The sequence below is a fragment of the Heterodontus francisci genome, chromosome 47 (genome assembly GCF_036365525.1).
Source record: "Heterodontus francisci isolate sHetFra1 chromosome 47, sHetFra1.hap1, whole genome shotgun sequence".
NCBI lineage: Eukaryota > Metazoa > Chordata > Chondrichthyes > Heterodontiformes > Heterodontidae > Heterodontus > Heterodontus francisci.
In genome coordinates, this window is record NC_090417.1 from 17,529,867 (window position 1) to 17,552,313 (window position 22,447).

The window sequence follows — 22,447 nt, forward strand, 5'->3', positions numbered from 1 at the left end:
GTGAAATATTTGATCCACTTCCATCCAGCACTTTATTTATCTATTTTTCTCTTTTTTTTGGGCTCTGTTTTTGGGTTCTTGGGCCAGGTTTAAACCCTGAGATCTTGTATGCTTTTCTGTCTATTAACAGTGCAACATTTTACTCATCTTGAAGCCTCTGAGCCTGCCCTCAGCTGCTAAACAGTAATCCTGGAATATTCCTGCACACGAGCAGGCCATTTGGCCATTCAAATCTACTCCAGTGTTTATCACTGCAGGAGCCACCTCGTCTGATCCCACTCTCCTGCTCACTCATCATACTCTCTACGTCTATCCTATCAAACCCCTTCATAATTTTCAAGACCTCGATTAGGTCACTCCTCAGCCTTCTCATTTCGAGAGTTAGAGTCCCATTCTGTTCAATTATTAGATCAGTGATTGATTGGAAGAAAAAAATGTACCTTTTAATTCACTGATAGTTTCATGATTTGTCCAGTATTCATCTTTGCCCCACTGTGCACAACTTGCCTGCAGACTTAGAACGCAAAACTGGAGTTTCAGTTATATCAGGGAAGCGGGCGTCCCTCAGTCTAGCTGCGGATGAAGGTCTCTCACGATCAAGAGGGGCACTAAAATATGACCCCAAACTTTGGATTCTCCTGTCTTCCCTAAATCTATGCTTTTTAATCCCTTCAGAATTTTTAAGACCTTTATCGGGTCACCCCTCAGCCTTCTGAAGAAAAGAGCCCCAGCCTGTTCAGTCTTTAATGAGAGCTCTGGTATCATCCTTGTTAATCTTTCTGCACATTCTCCAGTGCCCCTCTCTCCTTTTTGAAAGAAAGAGACAAGCACTGAACACAGTATGCTAAGTATAAAAGCAAAATACTGCAGATGCTGGAAATCTGAAAGAAAAACAAGAAATGCTGGAAATACTCAGCAGATCTGGCAGCATCTGTGGAGAGAGAAGCAGAGTTAACGTTTCAGGTCAGTGACCCTTCTTCAGAACTGACAAATATTAGAAATGTAAAAGGTTTTAAGCAAGTAAAGCTGGGGGTGGGGGGTGGTGGGGCAAGAGATAACAAAAGAGAAGGTGTTGATAGGACAAGGTCACAGAGAATAACTGACCAGAAGGTCATGGAACAAAGGCAAATGTTAATGGTGTGCTGAAAGACAAAGCTTTAGTACAGAGAGGATGTGAATTGACTGTAAAGCACAAAGCACTCTAAGCACAAACATTAAAAAACAGAACCAGTGGGTAGGCACAGTAGAAACAAACTAACCAAAGTAAAAAAAACTAAAATAAAATAACCAAATAAAAAAGAAAAAATAACTAATCATAAAAAGGGGGGGCCATTATGCTCTGAAAGTATTGGAGTATGATCCTTTAGATCTGGAGGCTGGTGGGTGGAAAATGAGGACAAGGGGAACCCTGTTGCAGTTCTGGGAGGGAGGGGAAGGGGTGAGGGTAGAGGTGAGGGAAATGGGCCGGATGCGGTTGAGGGCCCTGTCAACCACAATGGGAGGGGGGAGTCCTCGGTTGAGGAAAAGGGAAGACATATCAGAAGCACTGTCGTGGAAGGTAGCATCATCAGAGCAGATGCGTCGAAGACAGAGAAACTGGGAGAATGGAATGGAGTCCTTACAGGAGGCAAGGTGTGAAGAAGTGTAGTCGGGTAGCTGTGGGAGTCGGAGGGCTGATAATGAATATTAGTAGACAGCCTATCCTCGGAGATGGAAACAGAGAAGTAGAGGAAGGGAAGGGAACTGACAGAGATGGACCATGTGAAGGTGAGAAAAGGGTGGAAATTAGAAGCAAAGCTGATAAGGTTTTCTAGTTCAGGGCGGGAGCAGGAAACGTTATCCTCTGCCACTTCTGCCGCATCCAGTGTGATGCCGCGACCAAATGCATCTTGCCCTCCCTTCCCCTGTCAACATTTTGAAGGGATCGTTCCCTCCGTGACACCCTCGTCCACTCCTCCATTACCCCCACCACCTCGTCCCCTTCCCACGGCACCTTCCCCTGCAATCGCAGGAGGTGTAATACCTGCCCATTTACCTCCTCTCTCCTCACTATCCAAGGCCCCAAACACTCCTTTCAGGTGAAGCAGCGATTTACTTGTACTTCTTTCAATTTAGTATACTGTATTCGCTGCTCACAATGTGGTCTCCTCTACACTGGGGAGACCAATTGCAGATTGGGTGACCGCATAGCGGAACACCTCCGCTCAGTCCATAAGCATGACCTGGAGTTTCCAGTTGCTGGCCACTTCAACACCCGCCCCCGGCTCTCATGCTCACATCTCTGTCCTGGGATTGCTGCAGTGTTCCAACGAACATCAACGCAAGCTCGAGGAACAGCATCTCATTTACCGATTGGGCACACTACAACCTGCCGGACTGAATATTGAATTCAGTAATTTCAGAGCATAACGGGCCCCCCCTTTTTATGTTTAGTTATTTTTTCTTCTATTTTATTTTAGTTTTTTTAGTTTGGTTAGTTTGTTTCTACTGTGCCGACCCACTGTTTCTGTTTTTTAATGTTTGTGCTTGGAGTGCTTTGTGCTTTACAGTTAATTCACATCCTCTCTGTGCTAACGCTTTCTCTTTCAGTACACCATTAACATACCATTTGCCTTTGTTCCATGACCTTCTGGTCAGTTATTCTCTGTGACCTTGTCCTATAAACACCTTCTCTTTTGTTATCTCTTGCCCCACCCTGCTTTACTTGCTTAAAACCTTTTACATTTCTAATATTTGTCAGTTCTGCAGAATGGTCACTGAACTGAAACGTTAACTCTGCTTCTCTCTCCACAGATGCTGCCAGACCTGCTCAGTATTTCCAGCATTTCTTGTTTTTAATACAATATGCGAAGTGTAGTCTCACCATGATTCCATTGAAGTTCAGCATAATCTCTTTTGTTGATTCTGTTCCTCCATAAATGTGAATCCCAGTGCTTTGTTTGCATTTTTATGGTCTTGTTAAGCTGCGTCGCTAATTTTGATTATTATAATATCTTTTTAATTGTGAATGCTGGAGAAACATATGGGTTGATGGTTTTTTTATCTTTCCCTCTAGGCTGACACTACACACCCGTTGACAAAACATAGGAAAATTGCATCGTCCTTCAGGGACACATCACTATTTGATATCTTCACACTCTCATGCAATTTACTAAAGCAGGTAAATGCTTTACATTTTACCGGCAATCAGACAGCATGGCGATGGTAGATTGCTAACGGGATGTTTAGATGATCCAGTACCCTATTTACATCTGAGCGCTGTGCCCAAAGGCATTCTTGTAGTAGAAATAATGAGGTGTCTGTAAGGTTTGTAAGCAACCTGCAGTGCAAAAATCACCTGCAAAAGCGAGCGTAAACAAGTAATTCCTAATACCGCTGTTTGCTCTCAGCCTGTCCCCTACCCTTGTCTTTTCGCACTGCCTGGGCATTTTCCCAATGTCGGGAGTGCTTCCCAGCCAGAAATATCAAGTCACAAATGGAGTAATGTTGCAGCTGGACATGTCGGTGCTGCGCCCACTGCCCTGAATCCACAAGCTATATTAATGTGATACAACAGGAAGTTTGGTATTCTGGCCCCAGCCACAGGAGCTCGTACTGCATCACTACTTAGAACGCAACAGCCAATAAAGATGCAACACACCCATTGTGGACAGGTATATATTACAGAAAAATTATTTTGATCAGCTGACTGGACAATACAACAGTAATACACTAATTTTAGGTTCTCTTTTTTAATATTCGGGTGGCTCGGTTGAAAATTTGATCCCTTATACTTTACTGAGCTAGGGAACACCAAGGGGCAGAAACCATTGGTGGGGTTGTCTAGAGGCCCCCAATCAATAGTGGAGATGTAAGGGATGGCATTAAACAGGAAATTGGAGATGCATGCAATAAAGGTACAACTGTAATCATGGGTGATTTTAATCTACATATAGATTGGTCAAACCAAATTAGCAATAATACTGTGGAGGAGGATTTTCTGGAGTGTGTACGTGACGGCTTTTTAGGCCAATACGTTGAGGAACCAACTAGAGAACGAGACTGGGTATTGTGCAATGAGGAAGGATTAATTAACAATCTTCTTGTTTGGGGTCCTTGGGGAGGAGCCACATTGGAGGATGGCAAATGCAACCCCACTATTTAAAAACGGAGTGAGAGAAAAAACACAGAACTAGTGATCAGTTAGCCTAACATGAGGAGTGGAAAAAATGCTGGAGTCTATTATAAAGGCTATTATAAAGGATTTGACCTGGAAAGCATAAATGGGATTGGGCAAAAGCAGCCATGGGTTTACGAAAAGGAAATCATGCTTAACAAATCTCCTGGGGTTTTTTGAGGATGTAACTCGTAGACTAGATAAGGGAGAACCAGTGGATGTGGTGTATTTGGATTTTCAGAAGGCTTTTGATAAGGTCTCACATAAGAGGTTAGTGTGCAAAATTAAAGCACATGGGATTGGAGGAAATATACTGTCATGGATTGAGAATTGGTTGACAGACAGGAAACAGAGAGTAGGAATAAATGGGTCTTGTTCTGGGTGGCAGGCAGTGACTAGTGAGGTACCGCAGGGATCAGTGCTTGGGCCCCAGCTATTCACAATATATATTAATGACTTGGGTGAGGGAACATTTCCAAGTTTGCAGACGACACAAAGCTGGGGGGGGGGATGTGAGTAGGATGCAAAAGAGGCTCCAATGTGATTTGGACAAGTTGGGTGAGTGGGCAAATGCATGGCAGATGCAGTATACCATGGATAAATGTGAGGTTATCCACTTTGGTTGTAAAAACAGAAAGGCAGATTATTATCTGAATGGTGATAGATTGGGAAAGGGGGAGGTGCAATGAGACCTGGGTGTCCTTGTACACCAGTCGCTGAAAGCAAGCATTCAGGTGCAGCAAGCAGTTTGGAAGCCGAATGGTATTTTGGCCTTCATTGCAAGAGGATTTGAGTACAGGAGCAAGGATGTCTTCCTGCAGTTATACAGGGCCTTGGTGAGACCGCATCTGGAATATTGTGTACAGTTTTGGTCTCCTTATCTCAGGCAGGATGTTCTTGCCATGGAGGGAGTGCAAAGAAGATTTACTAGGCTGATTCTTGGGAAGGTAGGATTGACATATGAGGAGAGAATGGGTCGACTAGGCCCATATTCTCTCGAATTTAGAAGAATGAGAGGGGATCTCATGGAACCTTATAAAATTCTAACAGGACTAGAAAGGCTAGATGCAGGGAGGATGTTCCCGATGGCTGGGGAGTCCAGAACCAGGGGTCACAGTCTCAGGATATGGGGTATGCCATTTCGAACCGAGATGAGAAGAAATTTCTTCCCTCAGAGTGTAGTGGACCTGTGGAATTCTCTGGCGCAGAAGGCAGTGGAGGCCAAGTCATTAAATATATTCAAGAAGGAGATAGATATATTTCTTCATGCAAAGGGATCAAGGGATATGGGGAGAAAACGGGAACAGGGTACTGAATTAGACAATCAGCCATGATCTTTTTTGAATGGTGAAACTGGCCCGAAGGGCTGAATAGCCTACTCCTCCTCGTTTCTGTGTTTCTGAGATGCTACTGACCGATAATTGAAAAGCGTCAGAGCCCTGCAACTGCTGTTGACAGTTCTGCCGTCGTTTGGATAGGTGGTAATGGCGTGCATGTTCTTGCAGGCATCTGGAAAGAGCTTGAATCTAAATGATGAAAGCCAGCATGGTCTCCTTATGCAGCTTCTGAAACTGGCTCACAACTGCCTCAACTTTGACTTCATTGGCACGTCAACGGATGAGTCCTCGGACGACCTCTGTACTGTCCAGATTCCAACCAGCTGGAGGTCAGGTATGGTCCTATTCAGTAGCTCTGCCATGAGATCGGTTATCGCTTTGTTAACATTTAAAATGCAAGCCTCAATCCCTCTCCTCCCACTCCACACACTTACTTGCATTCTCTGTCTTCACACTCTCCGCGACATACTCGATCCCTGCATACACTCTCTTCCCCCTCTCCCTACTCGCTCCCCCACACACACACTCCCCTACACTCGCTCTTTCCGCACACTCTGTTTTTATGACCGAGGCGGGAGGAGTGCACTGTGTTTTCTAGTTCAACTTCTCCACAGGTCACAACATATATTTTAAATGTTTACCCAGTTACCGATACAGTCAATCATATACTCGACTCTTTATCCCAGAATAAAATAGCAACCAGGTTTATTTAATAAACTACAAAATTGTAAGTTTATTATCAAGACTTATCCAGTAATGAAGTGAAGCATTAGAATCATAGAAAGTTTAAGGCACAGAAATGCAAAAAGTTAGCAAGCGGGTGCAGCAAGTACTTAAGGAGGCAAGTGGAATTTTGGCCTTTATTGCGAGGGGTTTGGAGTTTAAAAATAGGGAAGTCTTGTCACAATTGTGCAGGGTGTTGGTGAGGCCGCACCTGGAGCACTGTGTGCAGTTTTGGTCCCCGTATTTAAGAAAGGATATACCAGCATTGGAGGCAGTTCGAAAGAGATTCACGAGGCTGATTCCTGGGAGGAAAGGATTGACATATCAAGAATGGGTAAACAGGTTAGGCTTTTATGCATTAGAATTTAGAAGAATGAGGGGTGATCTTATTGAAGCGTACAAGATTCTGAGGGGGCTTGACAGGGTAGATGTTGAGAACATGTTTCCACTGGTGGGGAATCTCGAACTAGGGGGACATAGTTACAGAATAAGGGGACACTCATTTAAAACTGAGATGCGAAGGAATTTCTTATCTCAGAGGGTAGTGAATGTCTGGAATTCTCTACCCCAGAGAGTTGTGGAGGCTGGATCACTGAAAATATTGAGAGGAGGTGGATAGATTTTTGGAATATCGGGGAGTTGAGGGCTATGAGGAGCTGGCACGAAAGAGGAGTTGAGGTCTGGGGCAGATCAGCCATGATCTTGTTGAATGGCGGGGCAGGCTTGAGGGGCAGAATGGCCTACTCCTGCTATGTTCTTCTGAAAGAGGCCACTTGGCCCAACATGTGTGTGCTGGCCGAAAAATGATCCACCTATTCTAATCCCACCTTCCAGCATTTGGTCCATAGCCCTGCCGATTATGGCATTTGAGGTGCAAATCCAGACTTCCTGTTGAATGAGTTTATGGTTTCTGCCTCAACTATCCTTTCAGGCTGTGAGTTCCAGACCTCCTCCACCCTCTGGGTGAAAAAGTATTTCCTCATCTCGCCTCTAATTTTTCCACCAATCACTTGAAATCTATGCCTCCTCGACACTGACCTCTCTGCAAAGGTGAATAGACCCTTCACCTTCACTCTATCCAGGCCCCTCAAAATTATTTACATTTCAATTTGATCTCCCCTCAGCTTTCTCTGTTCCAAGGAGAACAACCCCAGCCGATCCAATCTTTCCTCATTGCTGCATTTTTCCAGCCCTGGCCACATTAACACACAGATTGAAATATGACATTTCCCTCTTTAAATACCACACGCACACACTCACACAGACAGACAAGAACAAAGAACAGTACAGCACAGGAACAGGCCATTCGGCCCTCCAAGCCTGCGCCGATCTTGATGCCTGCCTAAACGAACACCTTCTGCACTTCCGGGCCCCATATCCCTCAATCCCCTTCCTATTCATGTATTTGTCAAGATGTCTCTTAAACGTTGTGATCGTATCTGCTTCCACCACCTCCCCTGGCAGCAAGTTCCAGGCACTCAGCACCCTCTGTGTAAAAAAAACTTGCCTCGCACATCCTGTCTAAACTTTGCCCTTCGCACCTTAAACCTATGTCCCCTAGTAACTGACTCTTCCCCCAGGGTTCCTGCCTCTACCACCTCTTCAGGCAGTGCGTTCCAGATTCCAACCACCCTCTGGGTGAAAAAACATTTCTTCAAGTCCCCTCTAAACCTCCTGCCCCTTACCTTAAATCTATGCGCCCTGGTTATTGACCCCTCCACTAAGGGAAAATGTTTCTTCCTATCTATTCTATCAATGCCCCTCATAATTTTGTATACCTCAATCATGCCCCCTTCATCCTTCTCTGCTCTAAGGAAAACAACCCTAGCCTTTTCAGTCTCTCTTCGTAGCTGAAACGCTCCAGCCCAGGCAACATCATGGTGAATCTCCTCTGCACCTTCTCCAGTGCAATCACATCCTTCCTATACTGTGGCGACCAGAACTGTGCACAGTACTCCAGCTGTGGCCTAACTAGCGTTTTTACAGCTCCAGCATCACCCGCCTGCTCTTATATTCTATGCCTCGGCTAAGAAAGGCAAGTATCCCATATGCTTTCCTAGCCACCTTATCTACCTGTGCTGCTGCCTTCAGTGATCTGTACACCAAGTTCCATCTGACCTTCTGTACTTCCTAGGGTCCTACCATCCATTGTCTGTTCCCTTGCCTTGTTAGTCCTCCCAAAATGCATCACCTCACACTTGTCAGGATTAAATTCCATTTGCCACTGCTCTGCCCATTTTACCAGCCCATCTATATTGTCCTGTAATCCAAGGATTTCCTCCTCACTATTTACGACACCACCAGTTTTTGTGTCATCCGCAAACTTACTCATCATATCTCCTGTATTCACGTCTAAATCATTAATGTACACTATAAACAGCAAGAGTCCCAGCACCGATCCCTGTGGTACACCACTGGTCACAGGCTTCAACTCGCAAAAACAACCCTCGACCGTCACCCTCTGCCTCCTGCCACCAGGCCAATTCTGGATCCGATTTGCCAAATTGCCTGGGATCCCATGGGCTCTTAGCTTCTTAACCAATCTCCTATGCGAGACCTTATCAAAAGCCTTACTGAAATCCATGGAGACTACATCAACTGCTTTACCCTCATCTGCACATCGAGACACCTCCTTGAAAAATTCAAATCAAGTTAGTTCGACTTTCCAGAAGCAGTTTGTTGTGGAGATGTCAAGAAATAGTCTGACTGGCTTTCTTGGAGAAATGTGGCATCAGGGGTTTCAGTTGGATTCGCAGGATTTTTTCAAAGAGGTTGAGAAAGAGACACACTGGGTTCCTCAGGGTCTCTTAGGTACAGGAAAGATCAGCTGACAGTTTCTTTTCAGCAGGCTACAAAACCAACTGTTTTTCGACACTGTCCACACCCCAACTGAACCAAAACAATATTTCAGAAGTGAAACCACCTCCTGACCCTCATAAATCTTGACATGCCACATCTCGAAACCTCTCCCCCAAGTCACCTAGGCGACTGTTGTTTATTGGGCTTTTGGCATGTGATATACATTAAAGGTTGTTTTTAAACAAGACCTCTGTGTTCTGTCAGTGAACTATCAACAAAAAAACCAAGTCCAGCATCTGTGAACTCTTCCAAAATGAATCCAATTCCACACTTGAAATATGAATCCTCAAAAAAATTTCACAAAAGTGGAAGCACTTTCATAAAACTCTCTCTTTCCCTGTGCCCACTCTTTCTCCTCCCGCTCGCCCTACTGCCTCCTCCCCCCCGGACTCATTCTTTGCTTCTGCGCATTCTCTTCCTCGGCGCTCTCTTACTTGCTGCTCGCTGATTACCACGCGCGCCCCCTCTCTCCGCGAGCGCCCCCTCTCTCCGCGAGCGCCCCCTCTCTCCGCGAGCGCCCCCTCTCTCCGCGAGCGCCCCCTCTCTCCGCGCGCGCCCCCTCTCTCCGCGCGCGCCCCCTCTCTCCGCGCGCGCCCCCTCTCTCCGCGCGCGCCCCCTCTCTCCGCGCGCGCCCCCTCTCTCCGTGCTCCGCCGACCCCTCTCTCCGCGCTCCGCCCCCCCTCTCTCCGCGCTCCGCCCCCCCTCTCTCCGCGCTCCGCCCCCCCCTCTCTCCGCGCTCCACCCCCCCCTCTCCGCGCTCCGCCCCACCCCTCTCTCCGCGATCCGCCCCACCCCTCTCTCCGCGCTCCGCCGCCCCCACTCTCCGCGCTCCGCCCCCCCTCTCTCAGCGCTCCGCCCCCCCCCCTTCTCTCTGCGTTCCGCCCCCCCCCTCTCTCCGCGCTCCGCCCCCCCTCACTATTCCCCCGTGACCCCCTCTCTCTCCCCCTCTCTCTCCCCCATCTCGGTCCCCCCTCTCTCTCCCCCTCTCGGTCCCCCCTCTCTCTCCCCGTCTCGGTCCCCCCTCTCTCTCCCTTTTCCGTCCCCCCCCCCTCTCTTTCCCCCCCTCTTTTCCATTGTTCAAATGTTGTAATTTAAATCTAATTCTGTTTCCCTTCTTAAGTTCTGGAAAAATATCCTGAAACGGTCTTTTTTGCTGTATTCTTTTGTTACAACCTGGTGGCTTTTCGATATTAGTTTCAAGCCTTTCGCATCAGTGTCTGCCATAGCCTGGTTTTCCATAGCTTGGATTAACTGTTTTTTTTATTTTGTTTGTCAACACTCCTGTGACCTGCCTTGGGACATGTTTCTACATTAAATGCAGGTTGCTGTTTTCCATTAAGTGATGGACGGATAGCAGAAATTCAGAGTTTCAAGCCTTTTTTTTTAATGTTGCATGTTTCCCACATCTGAGACACACTGTAACAGACAGAGTTGTTGTTGAAAATTGTTGTCCCACAGATTTCTCTTGCAAAAAGCCTAAGGTTACACTTAGCAAGCAAGTTGTGTGTGTTTATCATTTTGAGTTACCAAGGCTATCCATTTCCTATTTAGCAGTAATAGGGTGCATTGGAATTTAATTAAGATTCCGACTGTATCTCGTGTCTACCTGGAAGGCCGAATATATGCTAGACCCACTTTATTAGCACTAAAGCCGGTGGTCATATTTATTGACAATTGATTTATGGAAGCAAAAGTCTCCACAAATTTATAAACATAGGAATTGAAAGATGAAGAAAGGCCAATTTACCTTCCACCATCCTGGTAGGTGCATAACACAATGATAATGGAGTCATTGACCAATCACAGCAATCAATCTCTATCACTTAGTCTATAACAGACCCACACATGAGGTGAGGAAAACCCCCAGTGGTGAAGAGCTTTGGGAACAATAGATCAAAGTCACCTGTTCCTCTCAAGCACAGTACACTCACCACACATTACGTCTGATATTATTAATATACTGTCATTTCATAGGACAAGTAGTAATTTACAATGCATAAAAACTAGAATGGCATTTTCTTCACCCAGCTTTTCCTGGCAAACTCTTGGAATGACAGAGTCTCTTGCTGTAATTTACTTGAGTGCATCTGACTGTATCTCAGCCGCAGTCAGAAATGCTGAATACTGAAAGATTTTTGTCTTTAATGCCTTCAGTTCATTTGAAGTGAATGTAGTTTCTTTGTCTTCAGCCATCAACTTCAATAGTTTTCAGGGTAATTGATTTATGAGTTGCCACCTGGCCATCATAGGCCAGCGGGCTCTGCTTTGTGAGGCGACATTGGGACATCACACTAGTTTTAAGCCACATTCAGGCTTCTGCTGAAGGTACTGAGAGGCTATTGTTATTCTGCCTTTGCAGAATAGTGCAAAAGTTGGAACTTATTAAGGCAGTGTAGCGCAGTCACACAGTCCAGGAAGGTTGCAGGTTCATTTCCAGATCTGCACCGAATTAACTGATCATCTTTAAATTCTTTCGTGGGTTATGGGTGTTGCTGGCAAGGCCAACATTTGTTTCCCATCCCGAATTGCCCTTGACCTCTGATTCGCTTGCTGGGCCTTTTCAGAGGGCAGTTTAGAGTCAACCACATTGTTGTGGATCTGAAGTCACATGTAGGCTAGACTAGGTGCTATGAAAATGCTTCTCTTTTTAAATATGTTTTTAGGACTCGCATTTATAAATTGTGGAATTTGATTAATTTGAAAGACTGAAGAGATTCCATCGATGCTGGACTTGATTTTTTTTTAAAAGGTCACTGAAAGGACTTTGGGACTTTGTTTCAAAATGCACTTCCTGAAAGTCACATTCCCCTGTGGCTATCCCCCTCTCTAACAAGTATACCGTTTTGGATACTGTTGGGGGGGATGGCCTATCAGGGGAAAACAGGAGCAGCCAGTGCAGTGGCACCACGACTGGCACTGTTGTTCAGCAGGGAGGGACAAAGCGCAGAAGAGCAATAGTTATAGGGGACTCTATAGTCAGGGGCACAGATAGGCGCTTCTGAAAGAGACTCCAGGATGGTATGGTGCCTCCCTGGTGCCAGGGTCAAGGATGTCTCTGAACGGACAGGGGGCATTCTGAAGGGGGAGGGTGAACAGCCAGAGGTTGTGGTACACATTGGTACCAATGACATAGGCAGGAAGAGTGACTAGGTCCTGCAGGGGGAGTTCAGGGAGTTAGGTAGAAAGTTAAAAGACAGGACCTCTAGGGTTGTAATCTCGGGATTACTCCCTGTGCCACCTGCCAGTGAGGCTAGAAATAGGAAGATAGTGCAGCTAAACACGTGGCTGAACAGCTGGTGTAGAAGGGAGTGCTTCAGATATCTGGACCATTGGGATCTCTTCAGGGACAGATGGGACCTGTACAAGAAGGACGGGTTGCATCGAAACTGGAGGGGCACAAATATCCTGGCTGCGAGGTTTGCTAGCGTCACTCGGGAGGGTTTAAACTAGTGTGGCAGGGGTTTGGGAACCAGAGCAGTAGGACAGCAAGTGAAATAAATGAGGGGGAACTAATAAATAAGGCCAGTAATACTAAGAGGAAGAGCAGGCAGGGAGATGTTGCGGAGCGCAGCGGGACTGGTGGTCTGAAGTGCATTTGTTTCAATGCGACAAGTATAACAGGTAAGGCAGATGAACTGAGAGCTTGGATTAGTACTTGGAACTATGATGTTGTTGCTATTACAGAGACTTGGTTGAGGGAAGGACAGGTTTGGCAGCTAAATGTTCCAGGATTTAGAAGCTTCAGGTGAGATAGAGGGGGATGTAAAAGGGGTAGGGGAGTTGCATTATTTGTTAAGGAGAATATCACAGCTGTACTGCGGGAGGACACCTCGGACGGGTCGTGCAGCGAGGCAATATGGGTGGAGCTCAGGAATAGGAAAGGTGCAGTCACGATGTTGGGGGTTTACTACAGGCCTCCCAACAGCCAGCAGGAGGTAGAGGAGCAGATATGTAGACAGATTTTGGAAAGATGTAAAGGTAACAGGGTCGTAGTGGTGGGTGATTTTAACTTCCCCTATATTGACTGGGACTCACTTAGTGCTAGGGGCTTGGATGGGGCAGAATTTGTAAGGAGCATCCAGGAGGGCTTCTTGAAACAGTATGTAGATAGTCCAACTAGGGATGGGGCTGTACTGGACCTGGTATTGAGGAATGAGCCCGGCCAGGTGGTCTAAGTTTCAGTAGGGGAGCATTTCGGGAACAGTGACCATAATTCCATAAGTTTTAAGGTACTTGTGGATAAGGGTAAGAGTAATCCTCGGGTGAAGATGCTAAATTGGGGGAAGGCTAATTATGGCAATATTAGGCAGGAACTGAAGAATTTAGATTGGGGGCGGCTATTTGAGGGTAAATCAACATCTGACATGTGGGAGTCTTTCAAACGTCAGTTGATTAGAATCCAGGACCAGCATGTTCCTGTGAGGAAGAAGGATAAGTTTGGCAAGTTTCGGGAACCTTGGATAACGCGGGATATTGTGAGCCTCGTCAAAAAGAGAAAGGAAGCATTCGTAAGGGCTTGAAGGCGAGGAACAGATGAAACACTTGAGGAATATAAAGACAGTAGGAAGGAACTTAAGCAAGGAGGGCTAAAAGGGGTTATGAGAAGTCATTGGCAAACAGGATTAAGGAAAATCCCAAGGCTTTTTATACGTATTTAAAGAGCAAGAGGGTAACCAGGGAAAGGGTTGGCCCACTCAAGGACAGAGAAGGGAATCTATGTGTGGAGCCAGAGGAAATGGGCGAGGTACTAAATAAGTACTTTGCATCAGTATTCACTAAGGAGAAGGACTTGGTGGATGATGAGCCTAGGGAATGGAGTGGAGATAGTCTCAGTCATCTCATTATCAAAAAGGAGGAGGTGTTGGGTGTCTTGCAAAGCATTAAGGTAGATAAGTCCCCAGGGCCTGATGGGATCTACCCCAGAATACTGAGGGAGGCAAGGGAAGAAATTGCTGGGGCCTTGACAGAAATCTTTGCATCCTCATTGGCGACAGGTGAGGTCCCAGAGGACTGGAGAATAGCCAATGTTGTTCCTTTGTTTAAGAAGGGTAGCAAGGATAATCCAGGAAATTATAGGCCGGTGAGCCTTACGTCAGTGGTAGGGAAATTATTAGAGAGGATTCTTCGGGACAGGATTTACTCCCTTTTGGAAACAAATGGACTTAATAGCAAGAGGCAGCATGGTTTTGTGAAGGGGAGGTCGTGTCTCACTAATTTGATTGAGTTTTTTGAGGAAGTGACAAAGATGATTGATGAAGGAAGGGCAGTGGATGTTATCTATATGGACTTCAGTAAAGCCTTTGACAAGTTCCCTCATGGCAGACTGATACAAAAGGTGAAGTCACACTGGATCAGAGGGGAGCTGGCAAGATGGATACAGAACTGGCTCGGTCATAGAAGACAGAGGGTAGCAGTGGAAGGGTGCTTTTCTGAATGGAGGGATGTGACTAGTGGTGTTCCGCAGGGATCAGTGCTGGGACCTTTGCTGTTTGTAGTATATACAAATGATTTGGAGGAAAATGTAGCTGGTCTGATTAGTAAGTTTGCGGATGACACAAAGGTTGGTGGAGTTGCGGACAGTGATGAGGATTGTCAGAGGTTACAGCACGATATAGATCGGTTGGAGACTTGGGCGGAGAAATGGCAGATGGAGTTTAATCCGGACAAATGTGAGACAAATTTTGGAAGGTCTAATGCAGGTGGTAAGTATACAGTAAATGGCAGAACCCTTAGGAGTATTGACAGGAAGAGAGATCTGGGCGTACAGGTCCACAGTTCACTGAAAGTGGCAACGCAGGTGGATAAGGAAGTCAAGAAGGCATACGGCATGCTTGCCTTTATCGGTCGGAGCAAAGAGTATAACAATTGGCAAGTCATGCTGCAGATGTACAGAACTTTAGTTAGGCCACACTTAGAATATTGTGTGCAGTTCTGGTCGCCACACTACCAGAAGGACGTGGAGGCTTTGGAGAGGGTACAGAAGAGGTTTACCAGGATGTTGCCTGGTCTGGAGGGCATTAGCTATGAAGAGAGGTTGGATAAACTCGGATTGTTTTCACTGGAACGACGGAGGTGGAGTGGCGACATGATAGAGGTTTACAAAGTTATAAGCGGCATGGACAGAGTGGATAGTCAGAAGCTTTTTCCCAGGGTGGAAGAGTCAGTAACTAGGGGACATAGGTTTAAGGTGAGAGGGTCAAAGTTTAGAGGGGATGTGTGAGGCAAGTTCTTTACACAGAGGGTGGTGAGTGCCTGGAACTTGTTGCCGGGGGAGGTGGTGGAAGCAGGTACCATAGAGACGTTTAAGAGGCATCTTGACAAATACATGAATAGGATGGGAATAGAGGGATACGGACCCTGGAAGTGCAGATTGTTTTAGTTTAGGCAGGCATCAAGATCGGCGCAGGCTTGGAGGGCCGAATGGCCTGTTCCTGTGCTGTACTGTTCTTTGTTCTTTTGTTCTTGTCTTCAGCGAAGTAAACAGCAGAAGCCTTCTGACTCGGGGAGTTGTTTACAGAGAAGTGACATGTCAAGCTTTATGGTAGTCACCAGTTGTTCCGCTTTGGAAATTGTTTTGAGTCAGTTGGGAATAAGTCTGCTCAGAGAGAAGCCACCAGCTCATCCTTTTTCCACCTCTTTGAGAAACCCTGACAGTCCAGTGTGATAGCTGAAACCCCTGATCTAGTGATTCTCCTGAAAAGTCTGCCAGACTAATCCTCGACGTCACCTGAAAAGAATTGCTTCAAAAAGATCCCAGTGACAGCTTTTTAAAAATTCATTCATGGGATGTGGGCGTCGCTGGCTCGGCCAGCATTTATTGCTCATCCTTAATTGCCCTTGAGAAGGTGGTAGTGAGCTGCCTTCTTGAACCGCTGCAATCCATGTTGGGTAGGTGCACCCACAGTGCTATTAGGAAAGAAGTTGTAGGATTTTGACCCAGTGACAGTGAAGGAACGGGGATGTAGTTCCAAGTCAGGATGGCATGTGACTCAGATGGTAACTTGCAGGTGGTAATGTTCCCATGCATCTGCTGCCCTTGTCCTTCTCGGTGGTAGAGTTAACGGGTTTGGAAGGTGCTGTCAAAGGAGCCTTGGTGAGTTGCTGCAGTGCATCTTGTAGATGGTACACACTGCTGCCACTGTGTGTCGGTGATGGAGGGAGTGAATGTTTGTGGATGGGGTGCCAATCAAGCGGTCTGCTTTGTCCTGGATGGTGTCGAGCTTCTTCAGCATTGTTGGAGCTGCATCCGTCCAGGAGAGTATTCCATCACACTCCTGACTTGTGCCTTGTATATGGTGGACAGGTTTTGGGGAGTCAGGAGTGAGATACTCATCGCAGGATTCCTTGCCTCTGACCTGCTCTTGTAGCCACGGTATTTATATGGGTACTCCAGTTCAGTTTCTGTCAATGGTAACCCCCAGAATGTTGATAGTGGGGGTTTCAGTGATGGTAATGCCATTGAATATCAAAGGGAGATGGTTAGATTCTCTCTTGTTGGAGATGGTCATTGCCTGGCACTTGTGTGGCGCGAATGTTACTTGCAACTTATCAGCCCAAGCCTGGATATTGTCCAGGTCTTGCTACATTTTTACTCGGACTGCTTCAGTATCTGAGGAGTGGCGAATGGTGCTTAATATTGTGCAATTATCAGCGAACATCCTCCGTTCTGACCTTATAATTGAAATAAAATCATTGATGAAGCAGCTGAAGCTGTTTGGGCCCAGGATATTACCCTGAGGAACTCCTGCTGTGATGTCCTAGAGCTGAGATGATTGACTTCCAAAAACCACAATCATCTTCGTTTGTGCTAGGTATAACTACAACCAGCGGAGAGTTTTCTGTTTGATTCCCGTTGACTCCAGTTTTGCTCGTGCTCTTTGATGCCATACTTGGTCAAATGCTGCCTTGATGTCAAGGGCAGTAACTCTCACCTCACCTCTTGAGTTCAGCTCTTTTGTCCATGTTTGGACCAAGGCTGTAATGAGGTCAGGAGCTGAGTGGCCCTGGCGGAACCCAAACTGAGAAGCAAGTGCCGCTTGATAGCACTGTCGATGACACCTTCCATCACTTTACTGATTGAGAGTAGACTGATGGGGCGGTAATTGGCCTGGTTGGACTTGTCCTTTTTGTGCACAGGACATACCTGCGCAATTTTCCACATTGCAGGTAGATGCCACTGTTGTAGCTGTACTGGAACAGCTTGGCTAGGGGTGCGTAAGTTCTGGAGCATAGGCCGGAATATTGTCAGGGCCCATAGCCTTTACAGTATCCAGTGCCTTCAGTCGTTTCTTGATATCTTGCAGAGTGAATCGAATTGGCTGAAGTCTGGCATCTGTGATGTTGGCGACTTCAGAGGAGGCCGAGATGAATCATCAACTCGGCACTTCTGGCTGAAGATTGTTGCAAATGCTTCAGCCTTATCATTCGCACTGATGTGCTGGGCTCCCCCATCATTGAGGATGGGATATTTGTGGAGCCACCTCCTCCAGTTAGTTGTTTAATTGTCCACCACCATTCACAGCTGGACGTGGCAGGACTGCAGAACTTAGAACTGATCCATAGCTTATGGGATCGCTTAGCTCTGTCTTTCACCATGCTGCTTACACAGTTTGGCACACAAGTGGACCTGGGTTATAGCTTCACCAATTTGACACCTCATTTTGAGGTATGCCGTGTGCTCCTCCTGCACACTTCTTTGAACCAGGGTTGGTCTGCTGGCTTGATGGTAATGGTAGAGTAAGGGATATCTGTGCCATGAGGTGACAGATTGTGGATGAGTACAGTTCTGCTGCTGCTGATGGCCCACAGTGCCTCATGGATGCCCAGTTTTGCATTGCTCAATCTGTTCGAAATCTGTCCCATTTAGCACAATGGTAGTGCCACACAACACAATGGAGGATATCCTCAATGTGAAGGCTGGACTTCATCAGCACAATGATTGTGTGGTGGTCACTCCTACCAATACTGTCATGGAACGATGCATCTGGTGATTGGTGAGGACGAGATCAAGTATGTTTTACCCTCTTGTTGGTTCTGTCACCACCTGCCGCATACCCAGTCTAGCAGTTATGTCCTTTACGAGCATACGAACATACTGATTAGGTGCAGGAGTAGGTCACTCGGCCCCTCGAGCCTGCTCTGCCATTCAATACATTCATGGCTGAACTGATTTCTCCACATTAACACATACCCCCGATAACCTTTCACTCCCTTGTTTATCAGGAATCTATCTACCTCTGCCTTAAACATATTCAAAGACTCTGCTTCTACCGCCTTTTGAGGAAGAGAGTTCCAAAGACCCACGATCCTCGGAGAGAAAAAATTCTCCTCATCTCTGTCTTAAATCGGTGACCCCTTATTTTTAAACAGTGACCCCTGATTCTAGATTCTCCCACAAGGGGAAACGTCCTTTCCACATCCACCCTGTCAAGACCCCTGAGAATCTTCAATGTTTCAATCAAGTCGCCTCTTATTCTTCTAAATTCCAGCGGATACAAGCCGAGCCTGCACAATCTTTTCTCATAAGATAGCCCGCCCATTCCAGGTATCAGTCTAGTAAACCGTCTTTGAACTGCTTCCAATGCATTTACATCCTTCCTTAAATAAGGAGCCCAGTACTGTACACAGTACTCCAGATATGGTCTCACCAATGCCCTGTATAGCTAAAGCATAACCTCCCTACTTTTGTGTTCAGTTCCCCTCGTGATAAACGTTAATATTCTATTGCTTTCCTAATTATGTCCCTGCATACTACCCTTTTGTGATTCATGCACTAGGACACCCAGATCCCTCTGCATCTCAGAGCTCCGAAATCTCTCGCCATTTAGATAATACGCTTCTTTGTTATTCTTCCTGCCAAAATGGCCAAATTTGCATTTTCCCACATTTTGCTCCATCTGCCAGATTTTTGCCCACTCACTTAACCGATCTGGATCCCTTTGTAGCCTCTTTGGGTTCTCTTCACAACCTATTTTCCTACCTATCTTTGAGTCATCGGCAAATTTAGCAATCTTACCTTCGGCCCCTTCAGCTCAGTCATTTATATAAATTGTAACATGTTGAGGCCCCAGCACAGATCCCTGTGGCACACCACTCTTTACCTCTTGCCAACCAGAAAATGACCCATTTATGCCTATTCTCTGTTTACTGTTAGCCAGCCAATCTTCTATCCGTGCCAATATGTTACTCCCTACACCATGAGCTTTTATTTTCTGCAATAACTTTTGATGTGGCACCTTATCAAATGCCTTCTGGAAATCTAAGTACAATAAGTCCACCAGTTCCCCTTCATGCACAGCTAGGATTTAGGACTTGGCCTGCTCGTTAAGTAGTGGTACTACCGAGCCACTCTTGGTGATGGACATTGAAGTCCTCCACGCAGAGTTCATTCTGTGCCCTTGCCACCCTCAGTGCTTCCTCCAAGTGGCGTTCAACATGGAAGAGGACTGATTCATCAGCTGAGGGAGGGCAATAGCTGGTAATCAGCAGGAAATTTTCTTGCCCATGTTTGACCTGATGCCATGAGACGTCATGGGGTCTGGAGTTGGCTTTGAGGACTCCCAGGGCAACTCCCTCCCGACTGTATACTGCTGGTTCTGCTGGGTCTGTCCTGCCAGTGGGACAGGACATACCCAGGGATGGTGATGGTAGTGTCTGGGACACTGTCTGTAAGATATGATTCCATGAGTATGACTATGTTGGGCTGTTGCTTGACGAGTTTGTGGGGCAGCTCTCCCAACTTTGGCACAAGCCCCCAGAAGTTAGTAAGGAGGTCTTTGCAGGATCGACAGGGCTGTTATCGTTTCCGGTGGCTAGGTCGAAACCGGGTGGTCCGTCCGGTTTCGTTCTTTATTGACTTTGTAGTGGTTAGATACAACTGAGTGGCTTGCTTGGCCATTTCAGAGGGCATTTAAGAGTCAACCATATTGCTGTCTACGCGTTGTTACGACCAGGTGAGTCCGGAGTCTAGGGCTTCCTTCTCAGCCTATTCCTGGTTGGCCGTAACATGGTTTAATTTTGAAGGCAGCGTTTTTTTATCTGCCTCTCAGTAAATCCGTGCTCACTGCTCTCTAATTGTAATGGCAAAGACATCAACCAGACAGGTTTTCTTCGATTTGAACAAGAAAGGTGTAAGTTTATTAACCATAAAACTCTAATTCAGCTAAAACTACTAAAAGTACGTGACGCGACCAAGCTAGCATGCATATGCAAATAGAGACAGAGGAGAAAGAATTAAAGAGGAGCAGTTTGAAGTAATATGGAGTTCAGTTACTTGTTTTGGGATTCGATGTAAAACCTTTGATTGCAGTTAAGTCTTGCAGTTCTCGTTGGGGCCCAGTGCACACTTCAACTTGTTTAGATGGTACCAGAAGGCTGCAGGGCTCTTCTCTCTTGAGGCTGGAGTTACGTTCGTGGGTCCTTGGAACTTTGCATGAGAGAGAGAGAGGTGCTCTCCTCTTCATGTTCAGTTGTAGTCTGTTCTCCAACTGTGTGGCACAATTCAAAAAATTCCAAGTTGGCCAGCAGGTTAGTCATGTGACTCGCTCCTTATTTGGAGCAACCTGCTGGCTGAGGTTTGTGGATTTTCCCACAAGCTTGGCAGACACTCAGGGGGGTGGAGGGAGGTGGGGTGGGGATTGAATGCTGGTCTTGTACGCGTTCAATGTCTCTTGATCAAAATCCGTCTAGTTAATTGAATCAGGGAGCAGTTCCATTGTCTCTCATTCATTTGTCTTTTGGAATGTACATGGGCAGCCATGTTTCCAGCAACTGTTGTGGTCTTTTTAAACAAGTGATTTCAAATCCACTAACAATTCAAAATGTTTCTCAGGATGAAATTAATATGTCCCATTTTTGGTAGGTATGGTTTGCGTCACAGCGTATTTGGACACCACAATAAGGGACCAATTGGTATCATACCATATCTTATACTTTTCCAAGCATTCACAAATATTTGGCCAAAGTATTTTTTTGGGTTTATTTTGTGAAGCGATCTCTGCAGAGAAAACTTATTTTTTTCTTGTCCTGGCGTGTGTGCTGAGTTAATTTGTGAGGGAACTTTCATATTTCAACTTGTGTGTTAATGATCTTTTCATTTGTATTGAATAAGTCTTGTTTTATAATAAGTGAATAATTTTGTTGTTTATTGAAGAAACCTGGTCGGATGATTTTATTCTGAAACTAAAATGGATAAAATATATAATTGGCCATATCGGTAACTGGGTAAAAAAAAATTGTTTTCTGTTGTGACCTGTGGAGATGTGGAACTAGAGAAAGACAGTGCACTGCTCTTACCTCAGTCGTAACACCAGGTAAGGACAGCAGATTTCCTTCCTGAAAGGACATGAGTGAACCAGATGGATTTTTATGACAATCGATGATAATTTCATGGCACCATTACTGAGACTCGCTTTCAATTACAGATTTTTAAAATTAATTGATTGAATTTATTAATTAATTAGATTTAAATTCCACCAACTGAACCTATATCCTCGGCATTAGTCTGGGCATCTGGGTTGCTTGTTCAGTGACATTACCACTACGTCACCATCTGACTAGGGGGGCAGTAGAAGATGACACTTTCTTGTCAATATCCCTGAGTTAGTAAGGGGTGGGGGAGGGGAATACACAAGGCTCCCGTTCCTAATCGCAATCCTTGGAATTGGCTCCAACTCTTGAAATGTTAATATTGAGTGAGAGTGGGATCATTTTGAAGCACAGAGGCCATTCAGCTCACCATGTTTGTGCCAAGTCTCTGAAGATTTCCAATTGGTCCTATTCCCCTGTACTTTCTCCATGGCCTTGAAAATTTTCCCACTTCAAATACTTATCCACTTCCTTTTTAAAAGGTTTACATGGAATGTGCTCCCATATTTGTTTCCAGGGTCAGGTTAAGTGTATTGTCCTCCAAACATCATTGAATAGCCTGCCAAAGCTCACTGTACATAATTATGGCCACGAGATATGGGCTTGAGATACCCGAACTGATGTTCTGAAGAGGGGAAAGCTGTCGGCATAGACAGAAGCATATAAGGAATTGGGTTGCAACTCTAGAGCAGAGTTATGGTGAAATTAAAAGCCCTGAAAATTGAGCTAGAAATGTCGGTCCCTTTGAACATTAAAATTATTAAAGCTTGCAATTCTATTTTTCATACCCCAAAGAAATCATCTTTTATGGTTTAATGGAGAGACGGTAATGTCACTGGACTGGTAATCCAGAGGCCCAGGGGACACGGATTCAAATCCCACTCTGGCAGCTGGAACTTAAATTCAATCCATCAATAAAAATCTGGAATTGAAGGTTAGTCTCAGAAATGGTGCCATAAAACTATCATCGATTGTTGTGAAAACTCATTTAGTTCATCAATGTCCT

At 45.8% G+C, this 22,447-nt stretch overlaps 1 protein-coding gene across 1 annotated transcript in view; it reads left to right on the top strand.

Annotated features, from left to right (window-relative positions):
- The window catches only part of xpo7 (exportin 7), a 126,311-nt gene that overhangs the window by 47,935 nt on the left and 55,929 nt on the right, over positions 1–22,447 (top strand). Inside the window, exons 6-7 of the mRNA XM_068023140.1 lie at positions 3,056–3,160; positions 5,662–5,827. Of these exons, the coding sequence (XP_067879241.1) occupies positions 3,056–3,160; positions 5,662–5,827 (271 nt within the window). The remainder of the gene's footprint in view (positions 1–3,055; positions 3,161–5,661; positions 5,828–22,447) is intronic.